The sequence below is a fragment of the Pteropus medius genome, unplaced genomic scaffold, assembly GCF_902729225.1.
Source record: "Pteropus medius unplaced genomic scaffold, Ma_sr-lr_union100, whole genome shotgun sequence".
Lineage (NCBI taxonomy): Eukaryota > Metazoa > Chordata > Mammalia > Chiroptera > Pteropodidae > Pteropus > Pteropus medius.
The window spans coordinates 11,341,697-11,359,406 of NW_024354500.1; the positions used below are offsets into that span (position 1 = coordinate 11,341,697).

At 33.6% G+C, this 17,710-nt stretch overlaps 1 protein-coding gene across 5 annotated transcripts in view; it reads right to left on the reverse strand.

Annotated features, from left to right (window-relative positions):
• Positions 1 to 17,710, reverse strand: part of CYB5R4 (cytochrome b5 reductase 4) — a 74,626-nt gene that overhangs the window by 21,144 nt on the left and 35,772 nt on the right. For all 5 annotated transcript variants that reach the window (XR_005650681.1, XR_005650680.1, XM_039852857.1 and 2 more), the window contains 5 exons: positions 14,775 to 14,835; positions 13,407 to 13,464; positions 11,766 to 11,859; positions 9,888 to 9,920; positions 7,801 to 7,923 (listed from right to left, as the gene is read on the reverse strand). Coding sequence is in view for 3 of the 5 variants with exons in the window: in XM_039852857.1 (XP_039708791.1) it covers positions 7,801 to 7,923; positions 9,888 to 9,920; positions 11,766 to 11,859; positions 13,407 to 13,464; positions 14,775 to 14,835 (369 nt within the window). In the remaining 2 variants the exon portion in view is untranslated. The remainder of the gene's footprint in view (positions 1 to 7,800; positions 7,924 to 9,887; positions 9,921 to 11,765; positions 11,860 to 13,406; positions 13,465 to 14,774; positions 14,836 to 17,710) is intronic.

Here is a 17,710-nt window from a genome sequence, read left to right on the forward strand (position 1 = left end):
TATAAATTATTCCTCCATCCTTTACAACTCCTTGCTAACTACTTAATGTCCAAATTAAGGAACCAGTTCAAGTTGACATTCACCTCAAGAACATTTCTTCTTTGGCATCTCCATTTTCTACTGTTCTGATCAATCACACTTTTTCTTAGTACTCTTTACGACTTTCAATTACCTAAATATTATTTCTTTATTTTATAATTTGCAATCAAACATTACTCATTTATTCCTCCAAGATCTTTCTGAACCAATGTAGGGTAGCCAAGTAGTGGTACTACATATTTAAAACACTCAAACCGAAAAGAAACAACTCAAAACATACTAACATCTACAATCCCTAAAAATATATTGTCACACATAACTAGGTATGTCCACCCAAGAGAAAACCACAACCTACAGCCATTCAACAGATATTCCATTTAGAATCTGGGTTATGTAATGAGAGAAATTCGATATTACATTAACATCTTGGAAGAGGCTCAGAGCAAGAGGTGATATTGTCTTTTAGTTCAATTATATCAGATATCTGAAAGGGTGAAGCCATATATTGCTGAGACCACTCCTGCTTTTAGAACCTGTCAAGATCAAATTGGAAGCCTGAAATCTTGAGTGTCCTTACCCTGGGAGACATTTTTCATATGATATGAAGATGGACTGGATAATTATTAATGATTGAATGAGATCCTACTAATGTGCCAGTATGTTTTGAGTTGTGTATCATTTTGCTGTGAATAGGTGGTGACCAGAGACTGGGGAGTAGGCTATGAGGTAACAGAAATATATATAGTGGTCTCTGTCAACGGTTCCTAGCTCATATCTCTTAAAACTCTTATAAATTCCTAAGTGATATGAGTACTGGGAGCATATTTTATTCTAATGAGGTGACTCTGGGTGGACTACTAGAAGGCTTCTAGATGGGAGCTGGTCACCAAAAAGACCAAGCCATGATTAGAAACTTGGAATTTTTCAGCCCCACCCCACATCCAGGGAGGAAGAAAGGCGTTAATGATTGATTATGCCTATATGAGAACACCTCCATAAAATCCCAAGAGTGTGGGGTATGCAGAGCTTTCAAGTAGATGAACACATTCACACTGGGAGGTGACACACTCCAACTGCTCGGGACCCTCTCAGACCTTGCCCTATGTATATCTTCTGGTTGTGCATCTGTATCCTTTATCACATCCTTTAATAAAATGAGTAAACAAAAGTTAAGTGTTCCCCTGAGTACTATGAGCTGTTCCAGCAAATTAATCGAACTCAAGGAGGAGATCTTTGAAATATCCAATCTATACCCAGTCAGTCAGAAGCACAGGTGATAACTTGAGCTTGTGACTGGCATGTGAAGTATGTCTGTGGGGAAAGGGAAATGGGGGAGTGGCAATTTTGTGGGACTGAGCCCTTAGCCTATGGGATCTGATGCTATGTCCAGGGCGACAGTGTCAGAATTGAGTTAAATTGTAGAACACCCAGAGAGTATCGCAGAGGATTGCTTGCTGTAAGGAAAAATACACATATTTGGTGACCAGAAGTGTCAGAAGTGTTTTGTGTGAACAGTAAATGAGACACATAAGAGAGAAACATAGTGAGGAAGAGCTAGATTTTTCCCTACATGGGATGGAAAAATCTGGGTTTTTCCTTTACAGAATCTGTCATAGTTCATACAGCAGGGGCCAGGCTAATTAGGCTTGCTAGCTGTCTGTTTCCACCAAGACAGTGACCTTAATAAGCAATGAACTTAACCCCAGGGATGATGGTCAGAACACTTGAGAACAAACTATTTTCAAGCACTGTACAAATGTTTAACATTTTGACTACTGATAACTCAACCTCATGAAGTCATTAGAATGCCTTCCTATACTGTAGAAACAACCAAGTTTGAGTTATTAAATGCTTTTAAAATTATTACATAATTGCATTAATTTTTTATAAAAATTATTCAGCCTTTTCATTAATTCTGATAAGGCTTCCTTTTAATCTCCAGTAGTATAGTTTTATTATCCTCATCCAAAATATTTTTGTATATATAAATAAGAACACATTCACAACATATATTTTCAAAATGAGGATTTTGTACAAGTAAACAGTGTTAAACTTGGAGAAAGGCAGCTCCTTTTCCAAGACTAGATTCAATAGGGCAACACATCACTTAGCAAGACAGTAACTAAGTTTGAACATTTCTATCGCCTTTCCTTTTATGTTCCATAACTGATAATTCAGCCAACATTATCCACTGAAGTGCCTGAATCACCTAAATTTTAACTTTTGAAATTTCTATTTTATCCTTTAGTAAATAATTTCTTACTCAATTACAGTCTGCCCATCTATTCTGCATTTCTTCAGATTTCATATTCAGGCCATTTTGATAGAAATGAAAAAAAGGAAAGATACCAAAGCATCTTATAATTATTGTGCAAGCGACAACTTTATACCCACTGAGCAGAGGACAAAATTTAAGAGAACAAAGCACAATGAAGTTTTTATTGGCTAACCACAACATTTCTTCATGTCTAGCAGTTCTGAGTGCTTATTTCAGGCAGCAAAGAAATATGGATGCACAGAAAGGAGTGGGAAGAGGTGAGTGGTTCTTTCTACATCTGTAGGAAGAGCTGTCCATTGTGAGAGTAAGTGGCTTGCTTGCAGAATCACGGACCCTACAAAACATCTCAATTAAAGGACTGCTTACAGTTCACTGAAAAGCGGATGTACAAGTATGAACAGTACTTCAGTGTGTGTGTGTGTGTGTGTGTGTGTGTGTGTGTGTGTGATGTCAGCAGTTAAGAAGCTCTGATTAAAGTATAGGTCAAACCATGCAAAGCTGTCATTTTTCTAGGTAAATAGTTAAATGTCAGCAATTTCATATAATTCAATTTGAATTAAAAAGTTACAGATTCAACAATATAAGTTGATAAATGGTTGTTGACATATCAAAATTGTGACACGATTTTTAAAAATCTTGTTTACAATTCTGTATCCCAAGTTTCATTTATTGAGTTGTTTCTTGGCAAATCTTTAAAACTACCTTCGTCTGGTGATCAGAGTCCCCATATTAAAGGCAATCAAAATTAAAGTAAAATTTTAGGTTGAGTACAGAAAGAGCAACCTAATTATCTATTGGTTTCTGACCTTTAATAGGAAAACAGGTTCCTTAGCCATCGCAAACACACATACACACACACACCACACTCATAAACTTCATCTCTGGGGAGGAAAAATAATTTGAAGCATCCAATTTATAAGTAATAGTCTGGTTCCATTAATTAAGTTTAAAATATCACTTATTACATTTGGATTAAAGATAAAAATGAAGTAGATTCTCTTCTCTCATTATGTTCTTTGCTACATTTGAATCTTTCGCATAAGTAAATTCTATATTTGACATAAGAAGGTACTGCATTAAAAGTCTTCAACTTATATGTTTATTTTCTTTTTTTGGTAGGCTTTTCTATGTGTATTTTTTTTAAATTAAATTTATTGAGGTTACATTGGTTAATAAAATTATATAAGTTTCAAGTGTACAAGTCAATAACCCGTCATATGGATACTGCACAAGGCCAGAGGTATCATACTGCCTAAATTCAAATTATACTACAAAGTGACAGTAATCCAAACAGCATGGTTTTGGCAAAAAAAAAAAAAAAAAAAAAAAAAGAAAACAGACACACAGACCAATGGAACAGAACTGAGAGCCCAGAAATAAACCCACATATATTGAACAAATTATTTTCAACAAAAGAGCCAAAAATATATAATGAAGAAAAGAAAGTCTCAATAAATGGTGCTGGGAAAACTGGAAAGCCACATGCAAAAGATTGAGACTAGACTGCCGTCTGTCACCATACACCAAAATTAACTCAAAATGGATCAAAGATCTAAATATAAAACATGAAACAATAAACTGCACAGAAGAAAAATAGGTACTAAAGTCATGGATCTTGAACTAGAGGATTTTATAATTTTGACTTCAAAGGCAAGTGAAGTAAAAGCGAAAATAAATAGGACTATATCAAACTAAAAAGCTTCTGTACAGCAAAAGAAACCATCAACAAAACAAAGAGGCAACTAACTAAATAGGAAAAGATACTTTCAAACACCACCTCCAATAAGGGGCTAATATCCAAAATATATAAAGAACTCATACAACTCAACAGCAAAACAACAAACAATCCAATTACAAAATGGGCAGAAGAATTGAACAGATACTTCTCCCAAAAAGATATATAAGTGGCCAACAGACATATGAAAAGACATGCAATATCACTAGCTATTAAGGAAATGCAAATCAAAACCACAATGAGATACCATCTGACACCTGTTAGAAAGGCTATTATCAACAGGACAAGTAATAACAAGTGTTGGCGAGGTTGTGGGGGAAAAGGAACCCTCATACACTGCTGATGGGACTGCAAATTGGTACGGCCACTATGGAAAACAGTATGGAGGTTACTCAAAAAATTAAGAATACAATTACCATATGACCCACGAACCTCTCTTCTGGGTATCTATCCCCAAATTTTGAAAACATTTATATGCACCCCAATGTTCACTGCAGTATTATTTAAAGTAGCTAAGACATGGAAACAACTGAAGTGTCCTTTAATAGATGACTGGATAAAGAAGATGTAGTACATATATACAATGGAATATTACTCAGCTAAGATGAAATACTGCCAATTTGTGACAACACCAATGGATCTTGAAATTGTCATGCTAAACAAAATAAGTCCAAAAGAAAAAGTTGAGAACCATGATTTCACTTATATGTGGGATATAAAACTGAAAGCAACAAACGAACAAGACAACACAGACATAGACAACAGTTTAGTGGTTACTAGAGAAAGAGGCTGTGGGAGGTAGATAAGGTAAAGGGGTCAATTATATGCTTATTTCAAACTAAAGTTCCTTTAGCTAAGAAATTTCAATAAAGGAAGCCAGTATGCTAATCAATTTTGGTAATCCATACTGAAAACCTAAGAACCATGTGATGAACTATAAACATTTAAAGTATTCAGCTTTGCTACAGTGAATAAAATAATTTACAGCTTTTGTTCTGATTTAAGGATGGAAAAGGACAAGGAAGAATTATCTTTGCTAATTCAGTCAAATAAATGAAAATATCCCTTAAACTCTGAGTCATTTTCCAAAGCAGAAAACCTAATTCACTGAAAAATATATGCATAGCTCCAATTTCAGACAAGAAAGCTAAAGTTAACTATGGCAGTTCATGACTCAAGGAGAAATTTATGGCTGGGATAAAGAGTTCATCGAAAGCCTCAGGAAATTACAGAGAAGAATAATTGAGCGATGTTCATTCTAACTATTTCCAAATGGAGGTCAGCCTTGGCTCTCAGTATCATTTCTTTCTTGGAGTAAGCTTTTATCTGGTTTGCTATGATTTTTCGATCACAAGTCAGATAAAAGGCAAGAAACTTCACTTTAATAAAATCTTTTTGTCTTTTATCTAGTCTTTTCTGATCTGTTAGATTATACTATTCCTCTGTGTTCTCTCTCCCTGCTTAATATTACAAAATTCAGACCTCTTGCTCTGATAAAATGAATTTATTTGACCTTTCCCACATATGACTTACATTTTTCTTTCTCTATAAGCTGCAAAATGCCTGGCACAATTTGAAGCCCCTCCCTGAAAAGCCCTACATAGGTTTTTTTATTTTTGAAAGCTACTTTCAAAGCATTGCTTGAAATCCACCTCCTTCAGGGAGTCATTCAAGGTCAAATTCATCTCCATCTGTTAATTTGGAATTACCTCAGAATATGTAAACTTTATACTATATAACTTGCCTTTGTTAGCCTGTTCCTTTATAAAAGTATTCTTCGGTCTCATATTTGTGATTATTTGCTTCATATTACAGTGCCTAAAATCCTAAAATAGACTTCTACATGCAATATGTACTCAGGATAAGATTACTTGATACTTTTATGAAAATTAAAATATCATCCAAACATTTTATAATTTTTAATATTCAAAGATGGTAAACTAAATATATGCAGTTAGTTCCTTCTAAAACCCACATCCCCTAAATAAAAGCAAGGATTTTTTTGTTCTTGTTTGGTTGCTTTTTAAGACATAAGGCTGCAAGGATCTAAAGAATGGAAATTTTTAAAAAGCAATAAAACTTTGAGATCTGACAAGGCAAAGAGATGACTGATAACTGACTCAACAGACTCAGTAGAGTTGAATCCTAAGCTAGAAGTATAGAAAGCCAAGAATCAACCCATTTGTAACATAAGATCTCTTTAAGGCTCAGAAATTGGCAGGACCAAATACCATTAATCAGAGCGAAGGCAGAGCTAAGACCACTTTCTGGATGGAAAGTTCATTTAAGAAGCCTAGATGTCCCCCAACCCCTAAACTTCCTGAAGTTCTCCCCTATTTAACACAGCTACATGACTGACCCTCTCCAATTTTGGCAAAATATTCGAAGTTTGCTCTCTAGAGAGGGTAAAACATAGGATCTCTGGATTGGGTCTATGTTATAGGCCAAAATGCATCCTGCTCAATTTTCATATGCTAAAGTTGTAACCTCCAGTACCTCAGAATGTGACTGTATTTAGAGATAACTTAGTTTTTTTTTTTTTTTTTTAAAAGTGAGGGGGAGATTAAGTATGGCACACACTAGCCTTTTTCCCCACATGACTTCTGAAATACTGGGAATAAGGAAGGAGAATATTTACTCTAGAGACTCTGACAAGCAACACCCACATGAAATTTCCAATCAACTTTTAGAGTTACACCTTGAAATATGAGCAGATAGTCATGGATCAACAGACATTCAAAGGAAGTATCTAAATGAAAGAGAGAACGAAACAAAATAATGGGGACACAGAGGTTACACAGAGAGAAGAAAACTCTAAAACACTATGGGTAATTCCTAAAAAAATAAGAGAAGCTAATAAGATGCTAAAACAAAGGAACACAAATCAAAAGAGTTCTTAGAAGTTAAAAATATGAGAGTAGAAATAAGTAACTCAATTTGGAAGACATAGCTGAAGAAATCTCCCAAAAGCTAGAACAAAAGGACAAAAGTGAAAATAAGAGAGAAAAGATAATTAGGGGACTGCTTAAGGAGGTTTAAAATAAGAATATTCTAGAAAGCAAAAACATACCGTGAAGTGAAGAAAAATCAGTATTTCCCATAAGTTTGTACAATGAAAAGATTAGCAAAAAAGATGACTATCCAGCACGAAGTATGAAAAGAGACTCACATTAAGGCATATCAAATTGTGAAACTTCAAAATACTTGGAACAAGGAGCAAATCCTACCAATTTCCAAAGAGAAAATAGTGTGTTCACTCTGAAAATTCATCAAGTAGAACACTTATGCTCCATTTTCTATAAATGTTATACTAAGATAAAATGCTTAAAAAATAAAAGAAGAAAGGAAATGAATTATATCCTTCAGGTTTAAACTGAGAAACTGGTTTTTAGGTAAGGAGAAAAACAATAAACATGTATTTTTTAAAAGAAAAAAAAAATTAGATGTGCATTCAAGGCATAAACTTAAACTTGTTTTTGCACCTTTGATAAAAAGAAACCTGATGCGAGTGAATGGCTGGACAACTGCCTAAATATTAGATAGCAGAATCTTAAATTTAATCTCTGTTAAAAAAAAAGAAGAAGAAAAGGAAGGATAACAACAGACAAAATGTCCCATTTTAACTTCTTATTGTGAGATACAAGGACCCTTTGGCTCATCCCAAAGTGGCCTTCCATAGTTTGGAACAAATGTGCCACCAACACAATAATTTCATAAACACAGGACTTGAAATAACAGCACAACATACCTGTGTCTTTTTTTGGAATAAGTAAATTATGATTCTCCAGGGGATGACCGAGACATGTCCAAGAAGTATTCTCCGTTTTCTTTAGGACAATTTCTATTTTTCCTACATTCTTAACAACTTGCACTGAAAAGAAGATAAATTCCATTTGTGTTCACTAATACCAAATGTAAGATTTTACTTTAAAACCAGTCTTTCTCGAACAATCCAAATGTTCCAATCTGATATGAATGACACTGACCATTAGTAAAATAAATAAGATTTTGTGCACATATTCATCAAAATTATTTATGATGTTAAATTCAGTTTTATTTTAGATTCAGATGAACGTCTTTCAAACTAATTCCAGTTTTCATACAATTTCAAATTAACACATAGCTAAAAAGGGGGTGAAGTTACATATACAAATTAATCACTGACTAGAACCATTTAAAAAAATTAATTTACACCCTTTTAACATTTCTTAGTTGAGATCTGAGAGGTTCTTACGAGTGAATTCGGTAGCCCAATACTGAGCCTAATAAACATAGGAATAGCCTCAGAAGACTGACTCCCTGTAAAATGCATGTGAACTTTTGATAATTAAAAACCTTTTACATTATCTTTATTTTTGAATAATTAAAATAGTTTGAATACATGGGTAAATTAATAAAATATAGACTATTATACATTGATTAAATTTCATGAGTATGCACTTAAAGACCTAAGATAGATTTCATTTTGTCTTTAGAAACAATCTGCCTATTCTTCCTCACTGTAAACACAAAAGTCCATAGTAATTAAACAACTTCTTAAGATAGACTAATTAAATAAATTCAATTCAATGAGTATGGATTTGAAGTTTACCAAACATAAAAACATGGTCCTTGCCTTTAAAGAGCTTTGATTATACAATTTATAGAGCTTACTATGGTTCATAGAAAAAGAGAGACAAACCAGTTTAAGGTATTCTGATAGCATTTCAAAACAAAAATATATATAAAAATATATATATATATAATTATTCAGTCTCAAAAAAGGAAATCCTGCCATGCAACAACATGGGTGAACCTGGAGGATGTTATGTTAAGTGAAATAAGCCAGACAGAGAAGAGAAATACTACATGGTATCTCTTCTATGTGGATGCTTAAAAAAAACAAGTTGAACTCACAGAAACAGAGAGCTGAACCACCCCCGTTAGTTGCCAGTGGCTGGGGGTGGGGGTGGGGGTTCGGGGTGGAGAATATTGGGAGAGGATAAAAGGGTACAAAGTTTCAGTTATAAGATAAATAAAGTCTAAGAATCTAAAGTATAACATGGTGATTATAGTTGATAATCTTGTATTGTATAATTGAAATTTACAGAGAGTAGAACTTAAGTATTCTCATTGAAAAAATTAAAATAAAGGTAAATATGTGAGATGGCGAATGTGTTGATATAATTGTGGAAATACTTTCATGATGTATACATGCATCAAATCATGTTTTATATATTAAATATAATTTTATTTGTTAACTATGCCTCAGTAAAATTAAAAAAATAAAACAAATTACCATTCTATAGTGACTCTCCTGTTGTTAAACAGCTGTGTAAAATCCAGTGTGTATATGCAGCAATAATCATAATTTAATATGCTCTGTCAACATTAAACATTCAAAAATGTATATATCTAAAAAAATTTGTCTGGTCTAGTATATTTCTACAAGCTGAATGTCAGGAGTAGGGCGGAGATGCAGAAAGAAGTTAGAATAAAAAGAAGACACAAATTTTTTTTCTAAGAAGAAAAGGTAAAGAGATGGAAGAAACCAGAGGAAAGGAAAAAGGGCAAGGAAGGGGCAAAATCTTCCAACCAGAAGCTGGAGTTGTTTCCATTAATAAAGAATAAGGTACTTACCAATATGTATATTTAAAAATTAATGTATTTATCTAGAAAACATCATGTCTTTGTTTTACAACATGAATACATACATAAAAATAAGACAAATGCTGATTCCCCCCTCCGTATGTATATATGTATGCATGTGTGTATGTATGTATGTATGTATTTGTATGTATGTATGTATGTATGTCTGTATGTGTATATATATATAATTATTTTTTAGTAGCTTACCAGAAAAATCTTCTTGAATCTCATGGCTTAGCCCTGAGGAAAAAAATACATATTTAGTTAAAAACCAACTTTAATTCATACAGTTTATCAACATCATATAAGATCACTTAAATGGTTCTTTTATGTATTATTTCAAATCTCTCAAGGTAAGTAAAACATTCTGAGAGATCAAAAGAAACTATATATAACTAAAATGTAAAATCAAATTATTTAAATATACTACATACATTTCTTCATTTTTCCATTTCTCTCCCTATTAATTAAAGAGTAAATACTCAATTTCCCACAGGTGGGTAATCTACACTACTCCACGTACAGTCCCAGATGGACAACCCTACAAACCAAGAAGAGAGCAGGGCAAACAGAGAGGCAGTGCCCAAAGCATGGAAGGTCTGGTGTGTGCATGCGTACATGTGAATATAGGACAGACCCAGGTCTAGCTCAGTTTTTCCTTTCTTACTGTTCTCTGAAGTTGAATGTTCATTCAGTTATTGAAAAAAATTACTGACCATCTATGTATGCCATGCACTTTCTAGGTGTTATGGGTACAGCAATCAGTTGAAAAAGAAAAATCCCTAATCTTATGAAACTTATATTCCAGAAGAAGATGCAAGAAATATTTTTATAAATATCTGCTCTAAATTTCACTGTGTTAATATGGTTATCTGAAACGTATAATTCTGCATTATTTTAATCCTTCTGATCCAATATTAGCAACTAAGAGTTTCATATTTTTGAATGTGGAATTTTGTTTTTTATATGTGTGCTAGATATAGTTAGCTACAGTGTGAACAAAATTAGCCATAAAATCTTTGAAACTTAATAGATACTGGCACAGAGGTTTTACTGAAAGAAAAAATTATGACAGTGCTAATGAATAATGTATACTTTTCTAGATATGAGTGTTTGATTAAAAGTCTCCCATAAGGGGCAACATATATTAGATCTTACGGTAACAAAAAATAGGATAGGATATAGTTCTATATCCTCAGGTTTAAGGTTGATTAAGCTAATGAAGGGGAAATGACAGAAAAAGACATTCATCAACTCTAATCCAATTCAAGACTATATGGGTACAGCAAAGCAGTGAGCATAATGCTGAGTCAGCTGAGATCTGGGGAATTTCAGTCTGTTTTGAAAGGTAAATGAAAGGTTCTTTACATAATAATGCATCCTTAAAACATAGTTACAAGACTATTTTCTTGTTGTTTTTGTTTCATTTCTACCTTCTAACTAGAACATCGCCTTCATAAAAGGAGAAAAGGGTGAAATCCTAGAGTCAAGTTTATTATGGATGAGAAATGGATTTTGAATTTGGTATCTTTGACTCCAGATTTTAGTCCTGATTTTCTTTCTTCTGATAGACCTGTAATCTCTCAAAAGAGACAGAAGTGAATTGTATGGTTAGTCTCTGGCCATGAGGAGGTACAATACAACCTACAACCTCACAATCCATGCTGCTTTGGTGCAGCCTCTAACTTCCTGTGACAGAGCTGGAAACAGGTCAATGAAACTAGCACCACGTGATAGGTGGTCAATAGGAGCATGTAACAGACAGGCCTCTGGACATTTGTTTGTAGATGCCAAGTAATAGAGTCTTACAAAGCTGGGTCAATGAATATTTCATATTATTATTGATTCCAATTACATCTAATTGTTTAAACTTGAGAAAGGTGAAGTTATACCGCCATTTCTAGCAATTTCATTAGTATAACAGAAAAAAATTGATCAAAAATGACAAACTCGAACGATAGCTTATTAAATGTTAAACCAAAATAATAGCATATAGAATATTTAGTACCTAGACCACAGACCAAGTTATTGCCATACTTAAAAGAAGTTGGAGTTGTTTCTATTAATAAATAATAAGGTACTTACCAATATATATAAGATATGAATAATCCTTGATGATTGTTTCGGCTCTAAAGGAATCATCCTGATAATCAACTATTACTGAGTCTAAATTGATATCCTTAAACAGAAAGCAAAAAGAGCAAGATTAAGAAGTAATTTTTTTCAAAACTTCTACAACTATACTTTTAAGATGATCAGTGGAAAGTCACATGGCACTTCTTTACAGAACCCGCAAGCTAAATAAACATTATTCCTATTTTTTCTCCCTCCTACAGCCCGGTTCTTCCCCAAAGTACTTATTGCAATTTGAATTACATATTTGTCTGTACTTACTATCTACCTTACCCACTCATCTCTAAGTTCTAAGAATAAAGAACTGTATATAGAATACTATTTGGCATCTAGTAGGCACTCAACAAATATTTGTTGAATAAATAATTTGGGAAAAAAATTAAAATCGGATCAAAAGCCAAGATATTTGTGTTCATTTTAATCTTTCCACTATTGTGTGACACTGGGAAAATTATACAACCCCTCAGCCTCAGCTTATCTAAAAAACAAATTCACTAACAAATTTTTAGATGTCTATAATTTCCACAAAGCCTTGGTGCAAGTTATTTGGGTACCTATCATTTATATCATACACTGAACACATTATTCCACATAGAAACCTTCTCCCTTCCCTTCTCTTAGTCAACCATCCTCTGCCTCACTGATATTATTAATGGGAGTAGACCTCAACCTCCCTAGGCTCTGCCCTCTTGGTTTTGGACTGTGCAATGAGAAGACAATAACTGAGGAGACAATAACCAGAGGGAGTGGAAGGCAGGATAAGCAGTGCCTCTGGTCCTCCTGATGGTATCAGGAAGAGACTAGTCACTGCTGTGGAATGGTCAGATCATGCTGCAAGAGTCGGAAGAACTTATGGGTTCAGATGTGGTTCTGCTACTACAGAAGTAGCATGAATTTTCAGAAACTCCTAGCTGCCAGAACTTGTCTTTAAATCCACATAGTTCCTCAAGTATGGGAAGTTGCTGTTGGATGTCTTTGAAGATGCTTTAAGTAGCCCGCTTATTTATCTGATTACCCAGCTGGACTAAAAGCCCAATGAAAGCCTGACACTGAAAAGAGCGCTGCAGATAAAGTAGGTGTAAAAGAACTACTGAATGAATTATCTCCAGAATTTTAGTTTCAAGAGGGCATCCAAACCCCACTAGTGGTGTAAGTATACTAAGGCATAGCAACGCAGTCTCTCTTATCTCTGAAATCCCAATTTATGTTCAGGAAATTAGTTCTTATGGTGAAGTTAAATGGGATTCTCACTTTTGTTATCCATGCTTTCGAAAAAAAAAAAAACTGCAGAAAAGCATATAAACTACGTCTTAGTCTAGTTTTTCCTAAGAGGCTATAGCGTGATTATTAAGAGAATACATATGGAGCTAGCCTGCCTGGGTTCAAAATGCTAGATCTGCCACTTATTGTGTGACTCTGGGTAAAATATTTACTCTCTGTTTCCTCATCTGTAAAGCAGGGACAACAAAAGTATTTATCTCATAGAATTATTGTGAGGAGTAAATAATTCATGAACAGTACTTAGAAAAGTACCTGGCACATAACAAACATTTATTTATTATTTTTCAGACATATTTTTTAAGACATGTTTACCTTCTGTTTAGTATATATGACAATGGTGACTAAAGAGTCCGTTTGGAACCAGTCATAGCTGTAAAACATCAAGAAAAGAATGAATAATTATATCAACAATCATGTGCACTGACATATGTTAAGTCATTAAACATTTCAAATCTAGTGAAAAATATATTTCTCTAGGTAAACTCTTTTCTAAATAATCAGTGGTCTTACTGGCAATTATTTCCAAATTTAAAATACCTATACTTCCATATGTTCCAACTTGGATTAAAAAAAATCTTTGATAAGACACTTTTTATAAAAGTTATACATCTCATTAAAATATTTTAACAGAGCAATAACAAAATACATTGTTTTCTTAAGGAGCATGATAAAATCTATATGCTTATTACTTTCACTCCTACCTGTCACAAGTATATTACTCAATAAATTAATTCATCAAGGCTGGTCAACAGAAAAACTTAAGGAAAAGCTAAGTCTTTTGTTCGGTAATAGCTACTGACCAAACTGATACTGCTTTTGCACTTGTTACCTACATATAGGCACCCACAGGTAAATCCTAGAGGAGGTATCCTTAGGCATCTAAGTTAAATTTGCATATGAAATAATTCAACAGATTTAACAAATATAGCAGCAGGCTGATGCTGTTATAATATTGACTGATGGTGGGGAGAAAGAGAAAAACTATAAAGAACGTACATTACTCTGAAGGCATCTGAAATGTCAGTAACAAAAAATATATATGGCTTGCTTAATTTATAATGACAGTGTGCAATAAATACATTTTGAAAGATTTCTGTTAAAAATGATATAACAAACTAGATATACAAAGAATAGTTAAATAAATTATGGTATGGTCATACGATGGAATGCAGACAAAAATGCTTTTGAAGAATATTTAACAACATAGAAAATTGCTCACAGAATATATCGTAATACTAATATTATCAAAAAAGAATAAATGAAATAGGCATGACATGACTCAAACTGGGTGGAATAAACCAAATATTAAGAGTATGTATATATGGGGTTGATGAAATTACAAGTGATTTTTATCACTTTCTTTTGTATTTCTCCTCATTTTCCAAGTTTTCTACCATGAATGTATATTTTACAATCAGAAGAAAATATTTTTAATAGTTTTTTCAAAGTTTTGGTGTTTAAAATGGATCAGACTTCACTTGTATTAAAAATTCATGTTGACAGAACAGTTCGTTCTCCAATAATGTCTGACAAATGAAGTACTGCAGTTCTTGTGTCAAAGAAACATGATTAATATAGTAAGCAATAAATCAAACCCAGAGCTGTTTTATTTATATTTTAATGTGCATATTTTGGTGTAAAACTGATTTAGCTTTTAAAAAGTCAACCAAGAATGCATACCTTGGAGAAACAGGACTTTCTTTGGCAAGGGGATTTGTAGGTTGGCTCTTGGGAAGCATGCCTTCACAAAGGAAAACAAACAAAATTGCCACAGTTCATCAATATAGCATTTTTCTTCTTTTTCTTTTCAGCAAACTTCTTATTGAAAAATTATAAAAAGACACAAGTCACAGATGTACTACTCAATGAATTTTCATAAAGTAAATCATACCCTTGTGGCCAGCACCCTCCTTGTGTCCCATTCTGATCACCCCCCCCATAGCAAGGGTAACCACAATTCAGACTTTTAACATCATGATTAGTTTATGCCTGCATGTGACCTTTGTAAAAATGAGATCATAAGATATGTTCTCTTTTCGTCTGGCTTTTTTTGTCCAGCATTATAGACACTACAGTTCTTATGCTAAATAAGCTTGATTGATTCTGAGCAGTAAATCAAAACTGGAGCTTTCTGAGATTTTTATACATGCTGTAGAATGTATCAGTAGTTTGTTCCTTTTTATTACTGAGTAGTAGAACACTGTATGAATATACTAGAATGCATTCACTCTCCTGTTAATGGACATTTGGGCAGTTTTCAGATATTATATATAGTTGTATAGTACTGTTATAAATATTCTCATACGTGTACATGTACATTCTTAAAGAACATATATATCCACATTTCTGGTAGGTATAGAGCATGTATATATGTTTGGCTTTAGTGGATACTGTTGAAAAGTTTCCCAAAACGGTAGTACCAATTTACAATTTACACCAGAAGTATCTGAGAGTTCCAGGTGCTCCATAACTTCACTGACACATGGGATTATCTTTTTCCACTTTAGTTATTTTAGTGGGCATGCAACAAAACATTCTAAAAGCCCACTAAAGTTGTGGTTTTTCAAACTGTATTAGAAAACTCTTGCGGCATGGAAGAAATCTGGAGGTTCCATAAACATTAAGCATTTTCCTTGCACAACAGGAGTGTAGTATTTGTAGCTATAAGGTTTTGTTAGGAGAAAGAAGAAAGTACTGTTGCTAAAAGACTTTTGAAGATTGCTGCATCAGTTATATTACTATTACTCAAACTGTGCAGGAAAAAAGTTCAATGTTTAGTCTCGGGTGAGTCTTGAAATTCTCAAGTTAGAAGTCACAGTAATTATATAAACTTAGAGTTGGGAGGCACCTTTAAGACAAGCTAGTTCAGAGGTTTTTAAGATTCTCTGGAGTCACGTAATCTTCTGTTTAAACATGAGCTTCAATGAAAGCATAAGCTATCGAACAGCCATATTTTTTTGGATGAGGCTGATTGTGAGCCCTGAACTCAGGCCTTACTCAGCATGCACCTCTTACCATGTAACTCTGCAGAATACAATTAATTTTCAGACAAACAAAGGAAGTCTCTGAGATGTGATATAACAAGGCCAAAGTTATGAAGTAATTAGCAGTGAGCCTAAAGAAGAATGCTCTACCACAAAACTACAGGTATAACAAAAGACAAAACTACAATTAAAATGTATTTTTTCTATGAAGACAAAATATCATTAAATTTCCTGAGAAGCCCTGAAAGATATTTTATTAAGATTAAAGTCACTTATCTTTTCGAGGCCTCTTATATAAATAAAAACAAACACACCATAGTCTAAGATTTTCTACAATAAAAAGCTAGCAACAGCATTTATAAATTGTTAAGTCAATTTTGATCTTTTATAACCTATTTAGGACAAGGAAATCTGAATTTGAGCCCAGTGTCAGCACTGTGATTTTATGAAAACCACTGGTTCTTCTTCCTCAAATTCAAACTAGTAAAGAAATCTGTCCTGTAATCTTATACCTCATGAGACAGCAAATAAGACAATGTCCAAACATTCTAAAAAACTACATAGTACCATAAAAATATAACTTATTGGAAGAGAATAATGCCATAGGCAAAACAAAATACAATATTTTACATATAATATCCTTCAGAATAAGCTAAAGGAATCTGGGATGAATGTAGGGTAGAGTAAAATAAGTAAGATGATCTGAATGAACATTTTCTCTCCCAAAAATGCTAATTGGTACACCGATGTCAATGTGAAGGGATCAGATCTCTAGTGGAATACTATAGTAGTCTATCCCATTCAGTATGTTGAACAGCTGCATGAATAATGACAAGCAGACAGATCGTATCTGCAAATACACAGACTTAAATGAGCCAAATATGAGAGGAAGCTAATATGTAGGTATTTATTATAATCTTAGAAGATTTTAAGGTCTTACGAGGTAACTGTGCTTGCCAGACCACTTGTGAAAAGCTATATTCCATTCTAATGGCCATTTTTAACGGAGATATTAAATGCAGTGCATCTGAAGCAGGGCAACAGGAAAGTAAAGGTTCTGGAATCCCTATGTGGTAGGAAAGAAAACGCCCAGTCTATCAGTAATTAGTCTTTAAGTGAAGGTTTTTGCTTAGTATCAAAGAAGAGCCAATTATCACATGAAATCTAAGATCAGTTCCTCATTTATGCAGTGTTATACTATCAGACAAGCAATTTCAGATGTTACATCATGAACTGCAAAAATTAGTCTACAATACAGATCATTTTTTCTAGTTAAAAAAAAAAAGATAATTCATCTGGCAATCCAGCTTGTTAGTTGAATTTCTGTAACTTTCTTTTCAGAGGAAAAATAAAAACCATTTCTAAACATACGTGAATATAATTCAGTCATAGTAGTCTCATGTATTTCATAAGAGTTAGTACTGACACTATACACAACATTTTTGAGGGTTAGGGGGTGTGTCAGTTCCAAGTCATACTGAATGGCTGTAGAAGTCAGAGCTCCTGCTCTAGAAGAGCAGATTAATAGGCTACTCAGTATCTGCATGTGAACACTGGAGGCAAGGTCACATGCTGGAGGGAGGTGACTTGTTCAGTCCTGCTTCCTAATGACTACGAGTCTTCAAGCTGAGG